We start from the raw sequence: 25643 nt of genomic DNA, 5'->3' as shown, positions 1-25643 counted from the left end.
ATTTGAGCATGATTGAACTAATTGATATTCTGAGATCCCATCTCAGTTTTTGCCACATAGATTTTCCAATGATCATTCCTATAAATTAAGAATCAAAATACTTCAATGTCTAGTATTAAAATTTGTTTGCCTCAATTTAGTTTTGTATCATCAAGTTTCTTAATTTCTGGGGTGTTGCTCTCTAGCTTATTTTGTCATGAAGTCCCTACCCATCTTGAGCTATAAACTATGCATACTTTCTTTTCAAAATAACTCATGTCACATTTTGTTACACTGAAGTACTGACATTTTCCTCACCCTTTCTTCTGAGAAGATCCAGTTTTTTGACAATAATTTCACCCTAATTTTCACAGCATCTCAAATAGAGCTGCTCTAGTCACTCTAATTGGAAAAATTGGTGACGAGGAAGATCCAACAGTTTGCTAAAAAGGCATCCAGAGAACCTAAAACAGAACTAAGATGAGATCCAAACTTTCCTTTTTCCCCAACAAATGACCTATCCATTTTACTGCTACTTAAATCAGAATGATTGTCATTTCCCTCTTTTACAGGAAAGTGATCAAGCAGAAAAAATCAACATCAGCCTGGCTTTTTTCCTCTATGACCTTCTTTCCCTAATGGATCGGGGCTTTGTGTTTAACCTAATCAAACACTATTGTAATCAGGTGAGCATGACTTTGGATGAGGACCACATACAGTACACTACCAGGGTCCAAGAAATAGTTGCAGTGCATGTAACAATGTAATAATTAATTGGGGTGGGGGAACTCCTGGCTGAGTCCCAGGCATCCCCAAATGAGGCACTGACCCCTAGATATTTAGGAATTGGTTGCTTTTTGGTAGTAGAACACAATAGACATTAAGTGAAGCAAGGTCTGGATTTTTAACATGTCAGTCATTGCTGTTGTTTCTCATGCTACATGGATGCTTCTTTGATGCAAGGAGCTCATAAGCCCTTACTGATGAAACAGTGGTCAACAAGATGTCACCAAGTTAAAATTCAGTCATTTTAATTAAGAAGTAGCCTTCCCTTTTCAACTGGTCATGCAACAAAAATTTCACAAAAATAGTCTTTGAACAGTTCTGGAGGATTCAAAGTGCAAGGAACTAAATAATTCAGGTTTAAAATCTTTCTTTCCCATTCAGTCATGAGTAGTTCATGTTATAAGCCCTTTAAAAAAAAGATGCAAAATTGTCTTCACAAAGGCTGTCACAAACCGTATAGAAGAATTCTTCTTAGGCTTACACATGTGCAAAGAATTTCCTGTCTTCTACAGCCTCCAGAATTCCACCAAAGGGATTCCAGAGTATGTAGGGAGGTGTGGGAGAGAAATGACCCTCTGTGTTTTCTCTGATACTTCCCTTTTTTTGACATTTGGAATCACAGGTTGTAGCTTTCATTTCAAATTTAAGCTATATCCTTATTGAGAAAGATATTTTGGTCTGATGCGAGAATATATTGGAATGCTATTTTAGGCCCAAAGTTGGCTTCTTGTCACAGTGTATGTGGGGGGAGTGGAGGCAGGGAGGTTATGTATCCATTTTAATATAATAATAGACATCTGTATATCAATTTAAGATTTGCAAATCGCTTCATAAAACATTATTTCATCTTATTGGGGTAATCCTAGGATAACTATTCTACTCTCCTCAGAAAACTGAACAACTGAGAGACATTAAATGATTGGCCCAAGGTCACAGAATTTCAGGATTGGAAAGGACCTCTACAGCCATCTAGAGCAACCCATACCCATCCTCAAAACTGGACAGCTAGTCAACCAGTCTTTCAATATGGTGGAGCCCACTATGTCCCAAGACTGCCTATTCCTTCTTAGTTCTTCCCCCGAGGCCAAGCAGAACAAATCTAATCTTTCTTCCATAGGACAGTCTTCAAAGTTCCCTTCTTCAGGCTAAGTATCCTTAATCCTTTCACAAAGCTAATTAAGAAGAAGAGTTGAGATAGAAACCTAGGTCTTCTTCCTTTGAACTCACTGATCTTTTCACGACACTATACTTTTCCCCCTCTGCAAAATAGTGAAGAAAGTAAATTCATGGAGGCTGATCTATCTGCTTCCTTTAAGTTCTGAATCTCTTGATCCTAGACCAAGGGTAGATCATTGATGGCACTGGAGCCAGAGAGGGAAATTAAGGCTATGTGCCTCTTTTCTTCTTTCTCCTGCCTTTCATCTCTTTTTTCCCAAATTGTTTTCTTTTTCTACTTTAGTTTTCTTTGATTTTCTTCTCTTGTCTTTCTTTTCTTCAGAGACAGAAGCAATGAGAGTCTAGAAGGCTGTATCTTCATCCTTACTCTCACATTAGTTACTTGCAGGACCTTTAACACATCATTTAACCTCTCTCATCCTTCATTTCTTCTTCTTTGATATGAGAAGGTTGCATTGGATGGTTCCTGAGGTGGAGGAGCCAAAGGAGACCTTATCAGATCCAGACCAAACCCACACATGACTAACTCCCTCATTTTAATTTTTTCTTCAGCATTTTTTGGGTCTCCTTTATCAAGCTTTTTATAATTTTCTTGCATCGCTCTCATTTCTCTTCCCAATTTTTCTTCCACCTCTCTTACTTGATTTTTAATGTCCTTTTGGAGCTCTTCCATGGCCTGAGACCATTACCTATTCATTTTGGAAGCCTCTGATGGTAAGCATTGTACTTCCTCACCCAAAAGGATGGAAGAAAATACCTGTTCACCAAAAAAGTAACCTTCAATAGTCCTATTTTTTTCCCTTTTTTGGGGCATTTTCCCAACCAGTTACTTGGCTTTTGAGTCCTTTCTCAAGGTGGGGGTGTACTCTGTAAGTTCTCAGTTCCTCCAAGGTGGTTCAATCAAGGGAGAGGAGTTTACTCCTCTCCTGCACTCTGGTCTGGGAGTTACCAAAGCTTTTTCCACCCAGGATCTGCAAGTAGAATTCCCTTTCTAGAGCCTCCACCAGCTCTACCACACAAGTCAGCACTCTTCCTCATCCCAGGGCCTCCACTCAAGGCTGATACCCAGAGCAATGGCTCAGTTTCCCCAGAGGCTTTAGGCAGAGGGCTCCAACAAAGAACTCTGCTGCTGCCACTGCTGCTGCCTCCACTGCCTGGGGCTGGGGCTGGGGGGGACCCTGCTCCCTTCTCATCCAGATGAAAAAGCTTTTTCACTGACCTTTGAAGCTTTCTTTGGGATCTGAGGGACCCCTGCTGCTGCTGGGGATTCTGCCCCTGAGGTCTGTTCTGGTCCTGTTCCTGCCTGTGCCGCACAACCAGAATTGGGCTGGGCTCCATGGGCTGTGCTGTGCTCCACATCCTGTGTGATAGACCTTTCCTGTCAGCCTTCCAGGCTACCTCAGGCTGGAAATCTCTTTCACCTTGTCATTCTGTGGCTTCTGCTGCTCTAGAATTTGTTTAGAGTCATTTTTTACAGGTATTTTATGGGCTGTTCAGGAAGAGATAGAGTGTGTGAGTCTTTCTACTCTGGCATCTTGGCTCTGTGCCCCGCCCCCTCCATTTTACAATTAAGGCCTAGGGAAATGAAAAGACTTACCTAAGGTCATTCAGGTAGTAGTAGAATCAGAATTTGAACTCAGATCCTCCAACTTCAAATCCAGTGATTTTTCCATGGCACCATGCTACCTGAGGTCCCTCCTAGGATTGTTATTCTGTGCTTCTATAACAGAGACCTACCACTAGTGCTCAAAAACAATCCTTGACTTTATTGTTGGCATACAAGTTTAGCCTGACCCTCAGTTACCCTTTTTGTAAATTGAGGACATTGGACTCAAGGACTTCTAAGGTCCCTTCCAGCTCTGGTCAGGCAATGTTTGCACAAAAGTGAGAGAATAGAAGGAGGAGGAAGTTTCTTTTAAAAAAGAAATAAAAAAAAGAATAAAGGGGAAAAAATTGGAGGACTTTTGGGGAAAAATCCACCCTCAGATCCCATGAAAACGATCGGCACTTTGTGACTAGGTTACTATATGAATGTAGAACAGGGTTCAGTAATCTCTCCATTCATATAGTAACCCTATCATAGTACACAGGGCTAGTGGCCACTAACTTCAGATGTACTAGGAACAGTGGGAGAGTAGAGCAGGTGGTTTCCTTTGGACTTGTGTGAGCTTTCTGTTTGCTTTTAAAGTATGTTTGGTTTTCAAGGGGTCTGAAGGATGGGTTTCCCCAAAAAGCCTTACCAATTTTTATTTTATTCTTTTTTAAATGAAACTTACATCTTCTACTTTTGTGCAAACTATTTGGCATTTTTCATAGAAAACATTTTTCTAAACCCTTTGATTTTGCCATCCAGTGAGCCTGTTTCTGAATTTACCAATGGGGCCTTTAAGTAGGAACTCTAAAAGAATCATTTCAGCATTAAAGTGATCAAGTCATATTACCCAGTACTTTTGTGTGGCCCAGTGTGGGGTCAACTCCTTCCATTTAGTTTCTCAGACACAGTGGAGTTTTTGCAAAAAGAAAAATAATTATATTATGTTACAGCAGAAACATATCTCATGATTATTTTCTAGTCACGTTTGCCGTGCCCTCACAGTTTACTTGGGGTAGGGTGAGGGGCAGGGGCAGGGGGTTGTGAAAGAGATCCTCATTTTGGAATAATGTCAAGCTGAAATTATCAAAAGAACAGTTAATGGGTAGAAACATATTGGGCTTCCTTGCCCTACACAACTCGCCCACCCTCTGTTGAACCACTTCATTAATGTTTATGAAATTGGTTGTTTTGATTTGGGGAGGAAGAACAGTTTTCATGATATTCAAACTAAGCTCCATTCCCCCAGTAACAAACAACTTTGTCCTCTCTTCGCTTTTCCTTCCAGTTGTCCGCCAAGCTCAATAACCTCCCAACTCTGATCTCCATGAGGCTGGAGTTCCTGAGAATCCTCTGCAGCCATGAACATTACCTCAACCTGAACCTCTTCTTCATGGCCCCAGACGCTGCTCCAGCATCTCCCAACCCCTCCATCTCTTCCCAGGTAACCAACTCATGGAGAAGAATTATTTCTGTACTTTATTCCTCATTTTTCATATGTTTAATTTATTGTATTGCGAGCTCAGAAATGTTCATATGATGGATTCATGCCTTGCATGGCTCACAGATCCCTGCCAGCCATCACGTGCTTTAGGAAACTCTCTCCTTCAATGAAGTTACAGAAACTAATTTAAGGCCAAGGTTCATCACTTACCCTGTCTACCCTAATTTCCAGTTTTCTTCCTGACTTCCTTTATTTTTCCCCAACAGCTCAGCTTGTCCAAGTCCCTTGAAAGTTTATCCTGGGCAGGAGGTGCTGGGACAGAATAAGCTAGAGGGTCAGATTAGAGAATGGGGGAAAAGAGAGAAAAGAAGAAGGAAAGGAACATCAATTAAACATTTTCAAATACACTGAAGAAGGAAGGATGACATTCAGAAAAGAATACAAATAGGGCAGTTTTGTTCCTACGTTGTTAAATTGCAATGTACGCTTAAAAACAAGTGAAGTAACAAGTTCACGGTTTCATTTACAATCCTTTTTTGTTTGTTCTTTGTATAATGAAATGTTTATAGTTGTTGATGAGTTTAGGAAAGGGTGAAAAAGTATAATATCAAATCAATAGGAAAGACAATGATATTTAAATATGAGCCCTTAAGTCTTCTAAGTAGACTGAAACCACTCCATCATGCTGTTTGCTATAAATTTTTAGAGTACTCTAAGATTTGCAAATCATTTTATAAAAATTTCCTCCTTTGGGTCCTTAAAGCAATACTATGAGGTCGATATCATTAGGAACCCTGTTGTACCAAGAAATTGTCACTTAAGTGTTAAGTGATTTATCCAGGATAACACAGTTATTGAGTGTCTGGGGCAGGATTTAACCCAGGTCTTTTTGACTCCAAGTCCAATTCTCTGTCCATTCTGCCTCTAACTACCTAGGCCTATCTTGGACTTCATTCAAGGAAATTTAATTAAAAGAGCTCCAAAAGTTCTTCTTTTGAAATGATGTAACCCAATCCCATTGCACGTTATTATATCTCTATCACACTCTACCACAGAAATTAACTAGATGAATGGAAATAAGGCTTGAATGAAGTGGGCAAATTTGGAGGATTGGTTGGTTGATTGGCTCTGTTTATTGGGTAAAGATCTTTGGAAACGGACAAAGGATATAGCCCTAGACAGAAGCAAGGATTTACCTACATCAAGGTCAGGTGCTGCCCAAAGGTTATGGCTGTTAACACAAAGATGGAATTGAGTCTTAGTTTTAAAAGATAAAAATTTACAACCATTCAAGCCAAGTCCTATAATCTAGAATTGGATCGATTGAAATGAATCTTATTTTTAATCAGAAATACCAAATATATTTTTCACTCTGACTTATGCCCAGATAAGATCTTGTGCCTCATGAGTGACTGAGTTTGGGAGGGCATTGCCAGTGGCTATTGTCTCAAGTGCGCACGCACGTACACATACACACACACACGTACATGCACACACACACACACACACTGCTTCCATATACATACACACACACACACACATATACTGCTTCCACACACACACACACACACACATACGCATGCACACATACACGCGCACACACACACACACACACACACACACACACACACACACACACTGCTTCCACTAAGCCAGTGTAACTGTTTTGTGTCATCCTCATCCCTCCTCCAGCAGCTCACTCTTATCAAGATATTAAATGAGATATATGCTTGGAAAAATATGCAAAAATTTCCCATGCTTGAGTAAATTTAGCAATTCTCTTATCTGAGCATATCTTGCTCCAGTATACTGAAATTCAGACTATACTCAGTCACATTCAGAGCTTGGATTTTGGACTCCAGGGGTCCTTAAATTTTTGTGTATTATGGACCCTTTGCAGTAGTCTTGTGAAGCCTATGGGCCCCTTCTCAGAATCATGTTTTTAAGTGCATTTTAAAAAATATATTTATATATGTATATGTGTATCTGTATATCTAGATCTATATAAAAATAAATCCTCATTTAATCATAGCCTTGGGGGAGGGTGTGTGAAAAAAGGACAAAGTAAAAATTACATAACAGAGAGCAAAGGAAAAGTTACAAAGAAGCAAAGAAAAGCTGGACAGCTCTCAACACAATGTATAGTATTTATCGTGCAGGCTCTCTTGAAATGAAAATTTGTCATTACATATTTTGAATCCTCTCATATTCTGCTGTGCACACGACATGCTTTTTTTTCTTTTTTTACTTTGTATTAAGTTCCAGTATTTAAGTTTCTGATACTTTTTTCTTCTCTATATTCTGTATTTGTATTCTGGTGTTTGAGTCGAAAATAAATTTTTTTAAAACATAAATAAAATGAAAAAGTGCATAGGATTAAAGGGGAAGCCAATTACACTGAAATATAATATATCTTTTTTAAAAAAAATGTTCCTGGATTAACCATATTTAGAACCCCTGGCAGAGAATATAGTGACCTTTTCTTATGAATGTTAGGATTATTTTAGATCATTATTCGTGTAAAAGTTAATGCCATTGCAAAGACAGAAGCAGTCACAACTTCTTTCCCAACTAGTAACCTCCCAGATTCCATCCTCCTTTGAATGTTTGATTTCAGGTTTGCTTTTACTTTTCACTCTTTCTTTTCAGCAGCCCCTGAGTCTTACTTTATCCATCCTTTCCAGCTGTTTGGCTTTTCTCATGCCACTCACCAAAATGTCTCCTGCATTTCTATAGAATTCCAGCTCTTGTTCCAGTTTCCAAGACCAGAAGATCGCCAGTATGTTTGACCTGTCACCTGACTACCGCCAGCAGCACTTCCTGACAGGACTGCTCTTCACTGAATTGGCTGCTGCACTTGATGCTGAGGGAGAAGGGTATGTGTCTGATTTTTTTTCCTGAAGAAAGAAAAAGAGGCATTTGGATTAAGTGTGTGTGTGTGTGTGTGTGTGTGTGTGTGTGTGTGTGTGTGTGTGTGTGTACGCATGGGGGGGATGGAGGGAGTGGGATGGCCTAGTGTCGCATTCATCAGATTAAACTCTCTGTCCCAATATTTAATTTTTTTAAAAACTTAACCTCTGATTTCATTGATACAGGGAACTCTCAGGGAGGAAACTCCCATCCCCATGCAGATCATCACTTTCTCTACACCTTAGCATCTCAGAGAGCATCTAAAACCAGTAACTTCAGATTCCTTTCTCAGCCCTAACCAAATGCTTTCCTCTTATCTCAGCAGAAATCATTACCTGATGGTATGCGTTCTGAACTTTTTTTATGTTAAGGAACACTAGACTGATGAAACCTACAAATCCCATCTCAGGATGATAGTTGGTTGTTGGGTTTGTTTGTTTTTTTTATGCCTAAAATAAAATATATGATTACAGAGAATACCAATATTGAAATAGTTATCAAAAAATACTTTTTTAAAACAACAAATTCACAAATCCCAACAAAAGAATTCTTGCTTTGTGTATAACTAAACTTGCCCTAGATGTTCAGATTTTCCTAATTACTGTAATGACAAGAAACTTAGAAACATTTGAGGCAAAGAGAAATTTCATTTGCAAATTCTTGCCCTTTTGAGGTAGCCCAACTTGCACGTAAATCTCCTTTATGACAACACTTCTGTAGATTAGATCATCTTTAATGTTTACATTCACAGCAGTTTCCATTTTCCCTCTGGTCAGATGGTACCTGTGGAGAGAGGAGCTCAGATATCTGTTTCTATTTCAAAAAGATTACTGACCCCTGTAAAATTGTTACGGTTTTTATAACCAGAAACATAGTAGAGCAACATGAGAGGTCACTTTGTCGTAATGTATAATATGGTGGTTACATCCTTCAAATAAACACATACTCTACCTTTGCTTACCCCTGGAGAGGAATTAATTAAAAGTGTTCCTCCTTAGCAAAGCAATAATCCTTGATGGCTGGATTTGCTACATAGCTTCCTTGGAAGTCATTGAAGGAACTGTGGCTATGTCATAAGACAAAATATTAGTAAAATTTTGTTTTTTCAGATTGTTTTAGTGTATAACTAACTTTTCCTTTATCTTTTTCTTCTGCGTTTTTCCTTTTCTTTTTCTCCTTTCTTTTCTTCTTTTCCCCTAAATTCTCCCCCAGTAATATTAAGTAGTCTTGAACCAAGACCTATCCATCATACTGAAAGCATTCTTCAGAATCAGCTCCATCCTTGAATTGCTGGCTTAAATTTCCTGTGCCTTCCCCCATACCTCCCTTTTCTGCAGGGGGCACTGATTTCCAAGCCCATTCATTGTACAGTAAATTTGGGGTACATCTGTAGTATAGAAGTACATGGAGAAATTTTCAGGAACTTTTGGGACATGTAGTCTAATGTCTTTTTTCTTTCTGAAATCTTGCTCAGTAACCAGAACAGATCGCTTTGCCACTAGCCACTAGAAAGGTGACCACAGTGCGTACAGCTTTTGATATTTAGTTTCCATTACTATCTTGGTGCTACAAAGTAATCCACCAATAAATTTGTTAACTGTCTACCATGTGCCAGCTATGTCTTTTGAAAATTTGATTTATAATAAAAATAGCCAAGAAACGGCTAACTAGGTGGTATATTGGATAGAGCACTGAGCCTGGAGTCAGGAAAACTCCTTTTGATGAGTTCAAATCTGGCCTCATACATTTACTACCTGAGTGACCCTGGACAAATGACTTAACCCTGTTTGCCTCAGTTTCCTCATCTCTAAAATGATCTGGAAGAGAAAATTGCAAGTATCTTTCCCAAGAAAATCCTAAATGGGGTCACAGAGTCAGACGCAACTGAAACAATAGCTCACCATAAAGTCTCTCAAAGTTTGCAGAATGCCTTACCTACATTTTCTGATCTGATCCTCCTAACAACCCTGTGTGATAGATGCCATTATTATCCCCTTTTTACAAATAAAGAAATATGACTCGATTTGCCCAATGTTACCCATCTAGTAAGTGTCTGAGATAGAATTCAAACTCAGGTTGCCCTGACTCCAAGTCTAGTATACTGTGATTTGCCCAGAAATGTTAAATGATTTAAAAAGGTCATATGTGTATGTGTGTGTATATGTATGTATATGTATATGTGTGTGTGTGTATATATACATATATATGTATGTATGTATGTATATATATACACACATATATATATATATATGCCTAATAAGTGTCTGAGGCAGGATTCAAACCCGGGTTGTCTAGACAGCTCAGTACGTCGTGATTCTCTCAGAGATGTGAAATGACTTGGCCAGAGTCACACACCTAGTAGGTATCTGAGATGGAGTTTGAGCCCAGTTCTTCCTGCCTCTAAGTTCAGGACTCTGTCCACTCTCCTATTCTCTTTGTTTTAAACCTACTTGTTTTTGCTTTTACAAAAGGATTAAAGCCACAGATTTCTTTGCTTTCTTGCATGCTTTGATATTTGGGGCATCTCCTCCACTGACTTTTTACATCTCTCTTGCCAACAGAATCAATAAGGTACAGAGGAAAGCCATCAGTGCCATCCATGGTCTACTGAGCTCTCATGACCTGGACCCCCGCTGCTCCAAACCCGAGGTCAAGGTCAAAGTGGCTGCCCTTTATCTCCCTCTGGTGGGCATTATCATGGATGCTTTGCCACAGCTCTATGACTTTACAGGTAAAGAGGTCTTCTTTTTCCTTATTTGGCCCTCGAGGGCCCCCACTCTGACTAATTAACAACACATGGTGTGGCTGAGGTTAGTGTAATTAATTCAAATGCTGATTTCATTTACCTTGAATTGTTGTTCTCCAGACCACAAATAAGAGCTTCTCATATTTGCTTCCTAAGTGTATAAATGTGAGAGACAGCTTTTTTATTGACCTGGTCATTTCGTCTGTGGGAAAATGTTGTGCTTTCCCTGAAAATATGAGTGTATTTTCCGTGAAAACAAAGAAATTCCATTTAGGACACAGATTCGCAAATTCATAATCAAGATGCAGTGGAAAAAGTACTAGGTTTGACAATGGAGGACCCGGATTCAAATCCTCATCCTGCTACTGAATACCTATGAGATTTTGACCAAGTCTCTTAATCTCTATGGGGCTCAGTTTCCTCATCTGTAAACAGGAGGAGACTGGACTAAATGATGTTTGAGTTCTAATCCATGCCTCCAAGAGCCAAATTCTCCCTCCATGTGAGTAGATCAACAAGGTCCACTTGAAATGAAAACGGAGCTCAGTCCTAGGAAATGCACTGGACTAAGTTATCCAACCTGGTTTCTGATGCCACCCCTACCACCAACAGACCAGGGAGGATGACCTAGGGCAAAGCACTTTTCCTGTCTAGGTCTCAGTTTCTTCATCTGTCAAATGAATGGGCAAGAAGTAAAGAGGATCATTTCATTAAAAGACCAAAAATCATTCCAAGGAGTACCCATTACTATTAGATAAGAGATAGGAACTAGATCTGTAGTATCAATGGAAAAGAGAACTCATAAATGAAAAAAACCCTCCCTAAAAATAAAGGCCAGTACCTTCTCTGCAATGTAGAGAGTTACAATGTGGCTAGAGTAGAGATGTCAGACATGGAGCCAGAGGTCCAATGTGGCCCAACACTCCCTAGCTTCTGGATCCCGATTAAAATGTAATTGGGAAATGTTTAACAAAGTAAGTAAAAAAAATACAATAAAACAGATAGTGTCATAGTTTAAAACTAAGTCAATGTGAAGCCAACAGGGATCCTTATGTGCCGTTTAGCACATTTGAGTTTGATACGAAGAGCCTAGAACATTGGGAGTCAGTTGTCCAAGGTCACGATGCCCATATGTGTCAAAGGCAAGATTAGAATCCAGTTTTTCCTGGTTCCAAGGCCAACTCTCTGTCTACTATGGGACACTGTCTCTCATACCGTTAGAGATGATAAAAGTATGTGTGATATTCAATCCAATTCAGCAATGTTAAGAGCCTTACTTCTCTATGTAAGGTTCTAACTAAGAACTGGGTTTATTTACACTGATTAAAAACAATAGCCTACCAATACCAGAACTGGCAGACAAGATAGGGGAACAGTTGGTCGTCCACCTTGGAGCAGGAAATGCTATAAGAAGAAAGAGATTGGGAAGGTAGACTGGGGCCAGAATGTGAAGGCCATCGATGCCAGCCTAAAGACTTTGTATTTTGTCTGATAGGCAATGGGGAGCCACTGTCAGGAATCTAAGTTGCTTCCCCAATTTGAGTTTATTTAGATGGTTGCAAAGAGGTTCCAACAAAGGTCACAGGTCACAAGTGGCCTTCAGGGTGCAACTTCCTTCTCTCAAGACTAGACAATGTCTAAGGCTTTTCCTTCTAGGGCCTAAAATTCTATAATCCTTTGTGTCTAAATATACTTTGAACATTCTTGTCTCTTTTCATCTGGAGACTTGGAAGCAAAGGACCTCCTCTCCCCTAGATCCATAAACCCCACAAGTCGGGAAAAAGTGCATGATAGTAGCACACATTCATGTTATTCTTCAAGGCTGGTGAAACACTTGGCATATATTATCTCATCTGACTCTTTACAACAACTCTGTGAGGTTGGTATTTATACAATCCCCATTTTATGGATAAGGAAACTGAGACCCAGAGAGATTAAGTCACTTGCCCAAGGTCACACAATCAGCACTTATCTGAGATAGGATTTGAATGCAAGACCCTGACAAAAACAGGGCAGAGAGGGGAGGTATTTTAGAAAAAGCAGCTATATTTTTCCTATTTTGAAAGGTGAATGAATTGTAATTTATTTTATTTTTAATTTGTGGAATAAAACAAACATTTCCATAACATAGTATAATAAAAAAAGATGACCGCACATGAAACTGCAAATGTATTACATACAATTTGCTATTCCTTTTAAATATATAATAAACTGATCATGTACATTTCTTTTTCCTTCCCTTCACCCACTCTAGAGATGGCTACCATTAGATATAAGTGTATGTATACGTGTGTGTGTGTGTGTGTGTGTGTATAAAATCATTCTATACATACTTCTATTTATCAGTTCTTTTTCTGGATTCAGATATTATCTTCCTTCATATGCCATTTGTATAGTCAATTTGGGCATTTATAATAGTCAAAATTACTTATTCACTCAAAGTTGTTCTTAAAACAATATTGCTGTTAAAAATTAAATTTTAAATTTAAAAAAAAAGAAAAGTGACTGGTTGCAGTTACTCCACAGGGATTCTCCATCTTTCCCTTTTACCCAAAGACAAAGCTATAGATTCCCATGGCATTCTGTTAGCTAGTGGGAGGCCCCTAGGGTGCTAGAGAGTGTCTGTTTGCATACAGATAGGAGAAAAGAATACAGAAATTCTTGGAGTCAATATTACAAAACCCCCTCAGGGTCTTTCTTTCTCCCTCCATGCAGTTATGTTTAATTTAATTGCTTTGGAATTTTAAGTTCCTTCTTTATAGGCCTGAAAAATAAACTGAACTTGGCTTTAGCTTAAAACTCATACAAAGCATAAAACAAAAGCAGACATTCCCAGGGAAATAATTGTATCACTTCTGAACAATTACTGCAGAGCCCTTAGCTGAGCTATGATTTGTTAATTCATTATTGTCAGGACTTGAGTAGCCTCTCTTCCCATCAGAGTGAATAGTCTTGACTTTTATCTATCTTGTGACTGGACTTTGATGGTGGGAGGAGGGAGTGAGGCTGACAACTGTCCAAGTATGCCTCACTTGAGTCCAATTCACTTGAAAGTTAAGACATCACCCTTGCGATGTCATTGGTCCTCTTAGAGAGGGATGGATAAACAACCAGTCAACCAAACAATTACTCCTCCACTCCAATAAATTCCTAAGGGGGAAAAATGTGACCCAAAAGACTGAGATGGTCTGTCAGACCATAAAGGTAAGGAAGTTGCAAAAATATATCTGACATTATGGAGGATCGGTGAGCTACGGAATGAGTAATGAATCTGTTCTCTAACCGTGTCTGGCTTTTGACAGTCAAGTTGGAAAGAGTGTTGTGTTTATAAGTTACAGAGTCTATATGCAGACCATTTTTAGTCTTACAGAGTCTTACATTCAGGCCATTTCTAGAGGCCTTGGCTGATTTATAGGTAAATGTGTACAACGTTCCATTCAGGAAGCTCTCCAGATTCTTTGACTGTAACTCAGTTGTCCCCAAAATGGAGTACATTCCCTTAAAACACATTACTCCCAAATTTTATGTATAACTGTTTGTTTCCTCAGGTGATTCACAAGGGAAAGAATTTTTGAAGATGTGATCTTTGAGCCTTTTAAATCAGCTGTGTCATGTGAGGAAGTCTAAGTGCTCCTCAAGCATAAATTAAACTATGTAGTCATAATATGGCTGTTAAAATGAAAAATTGTAATGACTTATCTGTAAATGAGTAGTATTCTAGACAGGAAGTCAGGAAGACCTGAGTTCTGATCAATCTCTTATGCTAATTATTCCTATGAACCTGGCTAACTTACATCTGTTTCCTCATCTGTAAAATGAAGGTGCCTGACTAGATGACCTCAGAGGTCCCTTCCATGTCTAGAATTATAATCCTATGTTAAATCGTTTACATTTGATGTATCTCAGACAGTCAGTAGGACTTATCTACTAAGTCAAAAGTGAATTGCTCTTTCCCATGCCAGGAGTTCCCTATACTGCTTATACTGCTTGCATGTAGATAGGAGAAAAAAATGTAGAAGTCCCTGGAGCCAACATTACAGAGTCCCATACAAGTTACCTTCCCTTATGTCCCATAGAGTTATGTTTAACTTAGTCCCTTTAAAATTTTAATTTCTTTCTTTTTAGGACTTAAAAAGTGGGCCGGCTCACCTTTAGCTTGAAACTTATTTTGTGACCATCTTGGCAAAGATACCAAAGTGGTTTGCCATTTCTTTCTTCAGCTCATTTTATAGATGAGGAAACTGAGGCAAATAGGGTTCAGTGACATTCCTGGGATCACTCAGCTAGTAAGTGTCTAAGGGGGATTTGAACTCAGGAAGATGAGTCCTCCTGACTTCAGGCAGGGGAACTCTATCCACTGTGCCACCTAGTTGTCCCCAGTTTATTGTTATTAAGGAATATTGATTCGAAGTGATACAATTATTTTCTTGGCAATGTCTGCCTTTTGTTTTATGCTTTGCATGAGTTTCAAGGGACAGGTAGGTGGCCCAGTGGATAGAGTGCCAGACCTGGCACTCCCAAGACAGAATCTTCCAGGAAGATTCATCTTCCTGAGTTCAGGTTTAGCCTCAGACATTTACTAGCTATGTGACCCCAAGCAAGACACTTAACCCTGTTTGCCTCAGTTTCCTCATCTGTTAAATGAGTTGGACAAGGAAATGGCAAACCACTCCAGTATCTTTGCCATGAAAACTCCAAGTGGGGTCACAGAGAGTGAGACACAACTTAAAATGACTTACAACAACAACCAATAAATTCATGAAGGGGAAAAAATATGATCCTAAAGATTGAGAGGTTCTTTTAATTTCCTTGTCTCTAAAATGATAGAGTTGGACTAGAGGGCCCTTTCAATCTAAGTCTATAATCCATGATCTTTACCTTTGAGGATAGCTGCTTCTGATTCTGCTACCCTGTCTTTCATAATTGAAGATCTTATCCAGGATATATTTCTTAAGCTTGATTGATTTTTTAAAAGATGAATGTTCTCAAAAGTTTTCCAATAGTGCTTTATTATTCTTTATAATAATGTTCCATTTTCATGTTAGCAGCCAAAAAATATTTCTTGTAGTCTTATTTTTGTGAAAAATTGAAGGTTGAAATGGATAAAGCTTTGACAACTCTATGAAAACCTGACTTCTCTATGGGTCAATCACCTGTGAAGATTTAAAAATTGCTTATATAAATGACCTGTTGTGTGTGTGCATGTGTAGTAAAAATAATGTCAATCATGTTTTAAACGAAGGCCAGCTTCTGAAATGATCACCCCCTTTCTGTATGTGCCTAGATTCTGACATCTGCAATAAACTGAAGGTCATTTCAGAACTTCTGAAAATTTAGAAGAAATTCTTCATAAATCTGTACCTGAATGTCTTAATCCTCTTTGGACAACACTAGTTTTCCTTCCACCATTTTGGAGATTTTTGTGGTTGGTTCTTTATCTCCAGAAATCCCATAAGGCATGGCTAAGCTAAGTATGTTAGATTTGGAAACAGTTAAAAAAAACTTTTATGAAGGTCATTTTTCACATTTTCAAAAATTACCTTCTATCTTTGTCCTTTTTTGATTGTTTTTATCTCCTTTTTTTAATTTGATTGTCTCTTCTTATGGATGGCAGTGGATTAAAGCAATGATACAAGTGTCAACTAAAATTATTCCACAGATTCTACTGATGCAAAGGCAACAAAATCAAGCCCATGGAATTTGGTTTTTATGGAAGTAAATTTTGTGCAACAGACTTAGGAAAATATTGACTTTAGTTTATTAATAGTTAATTTGACTAACAATATTTTAAAATGCAGTTTCAGATGTTCGTGGTGGGAAAGGTCGTTCAAATAACCCAGATGAAGAACAAGAAGGTGGAAGTCCAATTAACCAAAGTGTAGCCCTAGCCATCGCAGGAAATAATTTCAACCTCATGAAGACGTCTGGGGCACCTCTATCTTCCTTGGTATACAATCTCATGAATTTCACTAGCTTGCTCTTCATGTATATTCATTGTTTTCTTTTATAGTATACATGGTATTCTCCCATATGTGTAACAAAGGAAAAATTACAGTTGATAGAGTTCTAATCTTGGAGTTGCGAAGACTTGAGTTCAAATCCCACATCCAACATTTACTAGCTTTATGACCTTAGGCAAATCCCTTAATCTTAGACCTATTAAATTACAGACAAGTGATGATCCAAGATGGTAAAGAAAAATTCCTGTTCCAGGAATTCTTCCACACTTGTAGAATGATAGTTCCTTCATGTCTTCCCCTAGGTGACCAATAAAGATTTCAATTCTCTTGCTCTGTGCTAGAGGCAAAAATTAATCATTGGGAGTCTAGACTGCTGGGACAAATCACCTAGATAAGGCAAATAGTAAGGTCAGAGAATCTGAAATTAACCAAGTTAACAATAACAGCAAAGAATCAAAAAATTAGTTGAAGATCAAGCAGTTCCTTGGGAGTGAAAAGGTTCGAAGTACTATGTAACCTATCTTCTTTCTGGTCGCTTGCAATCAAGAATCAGCCTGGGAAAATACCCAAGGGACCCAGTTCCTGGCGGTTGTAGAACCAAATGCAATTTAACTTCTTTTGTGCTGACTCATCAAAGCTGCAGACTCTAGGATGCATGTTTAATTTTTTTTTTTTTTTTGCTTCTACTTGAGAAGTTTAAAAGTCTAAAGCTTATTGTTTGCTTTGTTTTATTGCTGCCTCTTGTTTTTATATCATATTCTTTCTCAGATGTGGTCCTCCATGTTTTCCCAACCTAGCGAACCATACCTTGTCACAATTTTTGTTAAAAAATAGAAAACAGCACAAGAAAACCAAATAACATAGCAATAGCTTCTGACAATCCATATTCCACCCACACTGTCCTCACCACTATCACCACCTTTGCAATAAAGGAAAGGAATGCATTTTCTTACTCTTCTCCAGGGTCAAACTTGCAATAGTGCAGTATTTAGTCTTGGGTTTTTCTTATTCTTTCCACATATGTATATTCATATACCTCCATTGGTTCTGCATCAGTCCAGTATAAGTTTTCCCATTTAGAAAACCTAAAGTTTAGGTATTTATATTGACTTAGATGAAACATAATACTATTTTATATTTACATTTTCATCTTGGCAGTAAAATCTTAAAAAAATGAAGTTATGCCCAGGCAATTGAATCACCAATGAAAATCTTGGAGAACAGATTATGAATCATACCTCCTTCCTCATGGCAGAAAGGTGGGGGACTACTAAAGCAGAATATTGTATACATTGTCATATGGACTCACTGCAGTGGATGTCTTTGCTTAATTGATTTTAAAGAAAAGTGACAAAGGAGGATGAACCCAGAGGTGGGGTTTGAAATGACTGTAATAAAAAGAAAAAGGCATGTGTAAAATGTATTTTTATTTTTTTACATTTTTTATTCATTTTGAACTTAAGTACAAAAAAAAACACAAAAAAGAATGTAAAATGTATTTTTAAAACACAAAGGAAAAGCAGTTGTAGAAATGTCTTATGTTCCATAACTCCCAAACCATCATTTCCAACATATTTAGAGACAGTAGCACTGTTTTATCTTTACATCCCCCTAAGGTATGACCATGATACCATATTGAGAAGAGTACAACCTCATGTTGTGTAATTAAGTAACAAAAAGCAGTTCTCTGTGCTAGGTACCATGGAGTTTCTTTGCCTAAAAAAAATATTCTTTAAGCCATATAAGCAGGCACCAAACTTTCAACTGGCGCAAGTGAATTCTTCACCACACCACAGATTCAGTATATTGCCAGTCAGTTTGCATCACTTATTGTAATGCAATCAGATGACTAAGAAGATTGTGAAATAAAGGTAAAAGTTAAAGTATCTGATGCCTGACATCAACTTAATTTTCCCCTTTGGAACTGAGAAGAAGGCTAGCTTTTTTAAAAAATAAATATTTATTTTTAGTTTTCAACATTCACTTCCATAAGTTTTAAATTTTTTTCTCCTCTCTTCTCACTCCCTCCCCAAGATGACATGCAATATGACTCTACACATACATTCCTATTAAACACATTTTTGTATTAGTCTTGTTGCATAGAAAAATTATAATGAATGAGAGAGAACATGGGAAAGAAAAAACCAAAGCAAAAAAAGGAAATTATATGCTTCGCTCTGCATTCCAGCTTCATAGTTCTTCCTCTGGACGTGCATGGCATTTTCCATCATGAGTCCTTTAGAATTGTTTTAGGTCCTTGCATTTCTGAGCAGGGCGAAGTCTATCAAAGTCATTCCTCACACACTGTGGCTGTATCTGTGAACAATGTTCTCCTGGTTCTGTTCCCTTCACTCAGCATCAGTTCATATAAGTCTTTCCAGGATTTTCTAAAGTCTGTCTATTATTCATCATTTCTCATAGCACAATGGTATTCCATTATATTCATATACCACAACTTGTTCAGCCATTTTCCAATTGATGGCCATCCCTTTAATTTCCAGTTCTTTGTCACCACAAAAAGAGCTACTATAAATATTTTTGTGCATATGAGTCCTTTTCCCATTTGTATGATATCTTTGGGATATAGACCTAGAAGTGATATTGCTGGGTCAAAGGGTATGCATATTTTTGTAGCCCTTTGGGCATACTTCCAAATTGCTCTCCAGAATGGTTGGATCAGCTCTACCAACAATGAATTAGTGTTCCAACTCTCCCATATCTTCTCCAACATTTATCATCTTCCTGTTTTGTCCTGTTATAGGTAGTTTTGATTTCTTTGCCTGAAAACTGCCTGTTCCATATCCTTTGACCATTTATCAGTTGGAGAATGTCTTGTATTCTTGTAAATTTGACTAAGTTCTCTATGTATTTTAGAAATGGGACCTTTATCACAGACACTAGTTGGAAAAATTCTTTGCCAGTTTTCTGCTTCCCTTAGTTGCATTGGTTTTATTTATGCAAAAACTTTTCAATTTAATGTAATCAGAATTACCCATTTTGCATTTCATAATGTTCTCTATCTCTTTTTTGGTCATAAATTCCTGCAATCTCCATAAATCTAAACAGATAAATTATTCCTTGCTCCCCTAATTTGTTTATAATATCAGCCTTTATACCTAAATTGTGTACCCATTTGGACTTTGTTTTGGTATATGGTGTCAGATTTTGGTCTATGCCAAGTTTCAGCCATACTACTTTCCAATTTTCCCAGGAGTTTTTGTGAAATAGTGAGTTCTTATCCCACAAACTAGGATCTTTGAGTTTATCAAACAGTAGGTTGATATAATCATTGACTATGTCTTGTATAACTAACCTATTCCACTAATCTACCCTTCTGTTTCTTAGTCAGTACCAAGTAGTTTTGATGATTGCTGCTTTATAATACAATTAAAGGTCTGATAGGGCTAGGCCACCTTCCCAAGTATTTCTTTTCATTAATTCCCTTAACATTTTGGGGCTTTTGTTCTTCCAGGTGAATTTTGATTATTTTTTCTAGCTCTATAAATTAATTTTCTGGTAGTTTGATTGGTATGGCACTGAATAAGTAATTTAGGTAGACTTGTCATTTTTATTATATTAGTTTGGCCTACCCACAAGCAACTGATGTTCATCCAATTATTTAGATCTGACTTTATTTCTGTGAAAAGTGTTTTGTAATTGTGTTCATGTAGTTGCTGGGTTTGTTTTGGCAGGTAGACTCCCAAATATTTTATAATATCTACAGTAACTTTAAATGGAGTTTCTCTTTCTAACTCTTGCTTATGAGCTTTGTTTGAAATTCTGATGATTTATGTGAGTTTATTTTATATCTTGAAACTTTGCTGAAGTTGTTTTTTATTTCAAGTAGTTTTTTACTTGATTTTCTAAAATTCTCTAAGTATATCATCATATCATCTGCAAAGAGTGATAACTTAATTTCTTCTTTGCCTATTCTAATTCCTTAAATTTCTTTTTCTTTTTCTATTGCTAAAGCTAACATTTCTAGTGCCATATTGAACAACATTGGTGATAATGGACATCCTCGTTTCACCCGCAATCTTATTGGAAATGCTTCTAGCTTCTCCCCATTGCATATAGTGCTAGCTGAAGGTTTTAGGTAGATGTTACTTATTTTAAGTAAGGCTTCATTTATTCCTATGCTCTCTAGTGTTTTTAACAGGAATAGGCGTTGTATTTTGTTAAAAGCTTTTTCTGCATCTGTTGAGATAATCATATGGTTTCTATTAGATTTGCTGCTGATATGATCAATTACGTTGATAGTTTTCCTAATATTGAACCAAGAGGGCTAGCTTTTTAACCTTCTGGATGCTTAGGGCATGACAGCTTTCTCGGGCACCCAGCCCTACATTCTTCCCTGCATTCAAATCTGATGGGAGAGAGCATCCCTAAGTATCTACAATAGTCTGCAACTACATGCACCAAAGTGGAGGAGGTGGGATAAAGAGCCTCATCAATTATCAAGAGAAAGTAGAAATGGAGTGGCATACAAGCACCAGGAAGCACACATAGTCTGTAAGCCAAAGAGCTGCCCTTTTGATCCCAAGACTAATATAGTTTTTATCCACAGGCTCACAGAATTAAAACTGGAAGGGCCCACAGCGACCACTTAGTTCAGCTTCCATAATTTTCCAGAAAGGAACTTGAGATCAAAAAAGTTGCCTAAGGTCACATACATAGGGCACAATAACTGTGGAATTTGAAGCCAGGTCCTTTGACTCAAAATCCAATCATCTTTCAACCATCCCTTACTAGATCTAATCCTGCCTCAGGGAAGTCCCCTTTCATGAACTGTGTGACTCAGGATCCTTTACTTAACTACATAAGATTTGAATAGGAACATCTAAGAAATAGATATCAGATCAGGGAATGAATAAGAATTCTGACATTCTGAAAGCTTAGCATTTCTTAATCATAACATTTCTGTTTCTCACTCTTTATCCACCATCTGGATGCCTCAAAAATAAAACAAACCAAAAACCACATTCCAGCCCTACAAGCAATATAATGTGCTGAATTCTGATACCACCCGCAATCTCATGATCTGTTTTCTCTGGATCATGAAAAATGCAGACCAGACCCTCATTCGGAAGTGGATTGCAGACCTACCATCAATGCAACTGAATAGGATTTTAGATCTACTTTTCATCTGTGTGTCATGTTTTGAGTACAAGGTAATTGCAATAACTCAGTTTTCTCCAAATTTCAGTCCAGTTTGGGGCGGGTTGTATTTTGCAGGGAGTGGCAGGCAGTGAGGGAGGCCAAAATAGAAGGCATCTCTACTATTTCTGTACCTTTTGCATATTTATGTATTCAAATCCATTTATTCTTCCTTTCATTAATATTACAATGCCCTAGAAAAGGAGAGGAAGATATCTCTACATTCCATACTTACATGATGAATAAAAAAATTCCAAAGAATTTCTCATCCCTGCTGATTTTGCCCGCATAATTCCACTAGCTGAAATTTTAATATTGTTCCAAGGACTAGCACATACAAATAATAATTATCAAAATTATTCTCCCCCACCCTCAATCTTGCTCAGGGAAAACAAAATTCTGACAAAGTCAGTACTCAAGTCCTCCAAAAGTCAAGAGATGTGAAGGCCCGGCTAGAAGAGGCATTATTGAGAGGAGAAGGTGCCAGAGGGGAAATGATGCGACGCTGCAAGATCCCAGCAGGTGAGTTTTTAATTGTCTCATTCTGATTTTGTGGGAAGGAATATTCTGTCAATAAGATTTCAACTTTAAGTTTCTTAGAGGATGATGATGCCCATGCCTTGCAAAAGCAAGGTTTGTGATTTTTCCATGAGTTTAACTATCCACCAGGCAGTCCACAAGCATTTATTAAGTACCTACCATGATCCTTTGTGAATCAATTGGCAGCTAGGGAGATGTTTCTGAATGACATCTGGCATCAAGCTGAATTTAACAGGAGTAAAAGGGCCAATCCCTAGAATATGGGTCTTAGGGTAAAGAGCAGTCACAATGATAATGATAATTAGTAACATTTATATAGCACCTGTTGTGTACCAGGAACTGTAATAAGCACTTAACAATTATTATCATATTTGAATTAATTTGATAAGGAAGGAGAGGAATAGCCATACCAGCCAGGAGCAATTCTAGGAGGGTCTGACTGGACCCTGGGTTTATTCTGAGCATGCCATTAGGCATTAATTATTAATTAATTAAATAATTTGTTAATTCATTTTATTGATTTATTAATTAATAACAATAATAGCATTTGTATAGCACTTTAAGGTTTGAAAAGCACTCTACAAATAGTATCTCGTTTGATCTCATAACAACCCTGAGAGCTAGGTGTTATTCCTATCCTCATTTACCAGATGATTCAATGACATAATGTTTATTAAAAGTGCTTAATACAGTGCCTGGCACATAGAAAACACTTATTCCTTTCCCTTCTCCCCTACTGTGTCCATATATCACGTAATTCTAGTAGCTGAAACCTTCATGCTGCTCTAAGGATTAGCACGTGCAGATAAAGATGATCAAATTGATTCTCCTTCTCCCTCCCCCAGTCTTGCTCAGAGAAAACAGAGTTCTGACCCAAATCAGTATCTAAGTCCTGCAAAAGTCAAGAAATGAAAGCCTGGCTGGAAGAGGCATTATTACTGAGAGGCAAAGGCGCCAAAATGATACACGGATTTCACAGATAACAAAACCGAGGTAGAGATAGAGTGAGTTGCCCAGGGTTACACAGCTAGCAAGCGTCTGAGGTCATATTCTGTCCCAAAGACCATCCAAGAAAGTTACCTTGTCATTTCTGGAGTAAATTTTCCAGGGAACCCAAGCATACTGCCCCCAAGCTATGGTAACTTGTATCCTTGTAGCCCTACTCTGTGCTGTCCTGCTCAACAGTGGGCAGGGGATTGCAGTGAGCTCAGATTCCCTGCACAGTGATGGGAAGCCCTCCCTTTCCCTGCAGGTCAACTAGTGTTCCACATATAGGTCCAAAAGTTTCACTGGAAGCCCCCTGATTGAGAGCTACAGAAATGGAATCGGAGAATCTGAGCCTTCAGAGTACAGTCGCGAGGCAGGGGAACTACCTCTTCCGCCACAGCATTCCCCCCCGCCAGGTCAGGGAACATACCAGCCACTAGGGAGCTCGGCCAGGCGCCTGGTGGGCCTTGTTGCCAACCTTTCCATGGCACATCATGTTCTCTAGTCATCAGCAGAAGGTCGAGCTAAGCTGCCTCAATAAGGCTTGTTACAGAAACCCCAGCTATCTTGGAGAGTTTCATTCTAATCAAATTCCAATCATGTGTTTTTTAATTCCTAGGGAATGACCGTTTTCCAGGACTAAACGAAAACCTGAGATGGAGGAAAGAGCAGACACATTGGCGACAGGCTAACGAAAAGCTAGATAAGTAAGTCACTCATCAACCTTGTGATACTTTTACCAAAAGTCCAAAGCATTTTTCCCAGGGTACTTAGGTTACCAAAACAGCTGTATCCCTCAGAGGCAAAGAGAACGAAACATTATTATCTGTGTAGATGCAGTCCATCCAGTGACCTGGAGTGATCAAAAACATTGAACAAGTACTAAAATTCCATGAGCTCTCTGGACTGTGGCGTATTTAAAGAAAATGAACGCTTGCATATTTCAGATGACATTGCAAAGGTGATAATGTACAGAAGAAATATTTCTCCGTGGTAAAGGCAGTTGATAAGTTCACAAAGAAAGCAAGAGAGAACACAAGCCACATGCCCATGTCTGCACAATTTCAAACCAAACATATTTCAGGGGTTGTTAATAGGTCTGTGTCTGCCTTGTAACTCAGACAAAAATGAGAGGAATTTTAGTGTTTGAAACAGCAGCGAATCTCCTTTTGCTAATGGATGTGCCATTTCCATTTTACAGGACCATAGAATGAAATCTGGAAGGGAACATAGGGGCAGCTAGGTGGCACTGGGCCTGGGGTAAAGAAGACTCATCTTCATGAATTCAAATCCAGCATCAGACATTTACTAACTGTGTGACCCTGGGCAAGTCACTTAACCCTGTTTGCCTCAGTTTCCTTATCTATATAATGAGCTGGGATTGCTATTTTGAATCCTCTCTTACCTTCTGCTGTGCAGCATGTGGCAATATTTTTTTTCTTTTCCTACTTTATATTTAAGTCTGTAATATATCTCATTTTCTTTTCTTATTGTGTATTTAAGTTTTAGTATTTAAATTTAAAATTAACTAATTTTAAAAAATGAGCTAGGGAAGGAAATGGTTCTAGTATTTCTGCCAAGAAAGTCCAAAATGGGGTCATGAAGAATCTGACATGACTGAACAACTGAACAGATTAGTATCATAGGTCATGTTGAAGGCATGCTCTGCTTCTTTAGTATAAAATTTGCTGTGGTATTGGTCTACCTTTTATAATATTAAAGTTTTCAAGAAGTTTTTTACCCTTTTCCTGCCTAATATTTTTCAAAATTCTTTGCAAACTACTGAATTTAAGGGAACTATGCATTCTCGTTTAGGTTAAGAACCATTAGTGTATTTTACAATAAGTGCTTTAGAAAAATCTTAGATGTTTAGATTGCCAATACTCCAGATCACTCCAGATCACTGTTGGCCTGAGCTGAAGTTTGGGAAGACCTTCTTCCCAGGCTTGCTCTGTAAGACCCTTTTCATGGTCTAATCTTCCTGAGCTAGACTTCAAAATACTAATCACCAGCACATTTGATGTGTTGTCTTGAAGTAGCAGCTACTAATTTTCTGAAGAGGACTCTGACATTTTCTAAAAAGAGATGTCAGCAAAAAAATGGTGACTATACAACGGAACCGAGTTATTAGGAACATTTTTTAAAAAGCACTCTTGGAAAGGAGCCTCAAGCTCAAGCTCTTTCTTTCTTTCTTTTCTTTGCAAATCACTTCCAAAATGTGCTTTTCATAGAGCTGTGCAATCTAAGTCAGAAATAGAGACCCTGAAAACTTCTTAAAAAAAAAGACTGGGACATCCTTCAGAGGTCTTCATGCTAAAATGAATCATTCAATCAATAAAAATGCTGCTTTCAGCTTTCACTAACCCT

The 25643-nt window shown here is 38.1% G+C and overlaps 1 protein-coding gene across 3 annotated transcripts in view; it reads left to right on the top strand.

Annotated features, from left to right (window-relative positions):
* The window catches only part of DOCK8 (dedicator of cytokinesis 8), a 315501-nt gene that overhangs the window by 237517 nt on the left and 52341 nt on the right, over window positions 1-25643 (top strand). For all 3 annotated transcript variants that reach the window (XM_072610925.1, XM_072610934.1, XM_072610944.1), the window contains 8 exons: window positions 552-665; window positions 4821-4976; window positions 7713-7852; window positions 10448-10617; window positions 16431-16579; window positions 21581-21763; window positions 22136-22271; window positions 23896-23983. In XM_072610925.1, coding sequence (XP_072467026.1) covers window positions 552-665; window positions 4821-4976; window positions 7713-7852; window positions 10448-10617; window positions 16431-16579; window positions 21581-21763; window positions 22136-22271; window positions 23896-23983 — 1136 coding nt within the window. The remainder of the gene's footprint in view (window positions 1-551; window positions 666-4820; window positions 4977-7712; window positions 7853-10447; window positions 10618-16430; window positions 16580-21580; window positions 21764-22135; window positions 22272-23895; window positions 23984-25643) is intronic.

Source organism: Notamacropus eugenii, chromosome 1 (assembly GCF_028372415.1).
Source record: "Notamacropus eugenii isolate mMacEug1 chromosome 1, mMacEug1.pri_v2, whole genome shotgun sequence".
In the NCBI taxonomy this organism is placed as follows: Eukaryota; Metazoa; Chordata; class Mammalia; order Diprotodontia; family Macropodidae; genus Notamacropus; species Notamacropus eugenii.
This window is presented reverse-complemented; position numbering and strand designations above follow the sequence as displayed.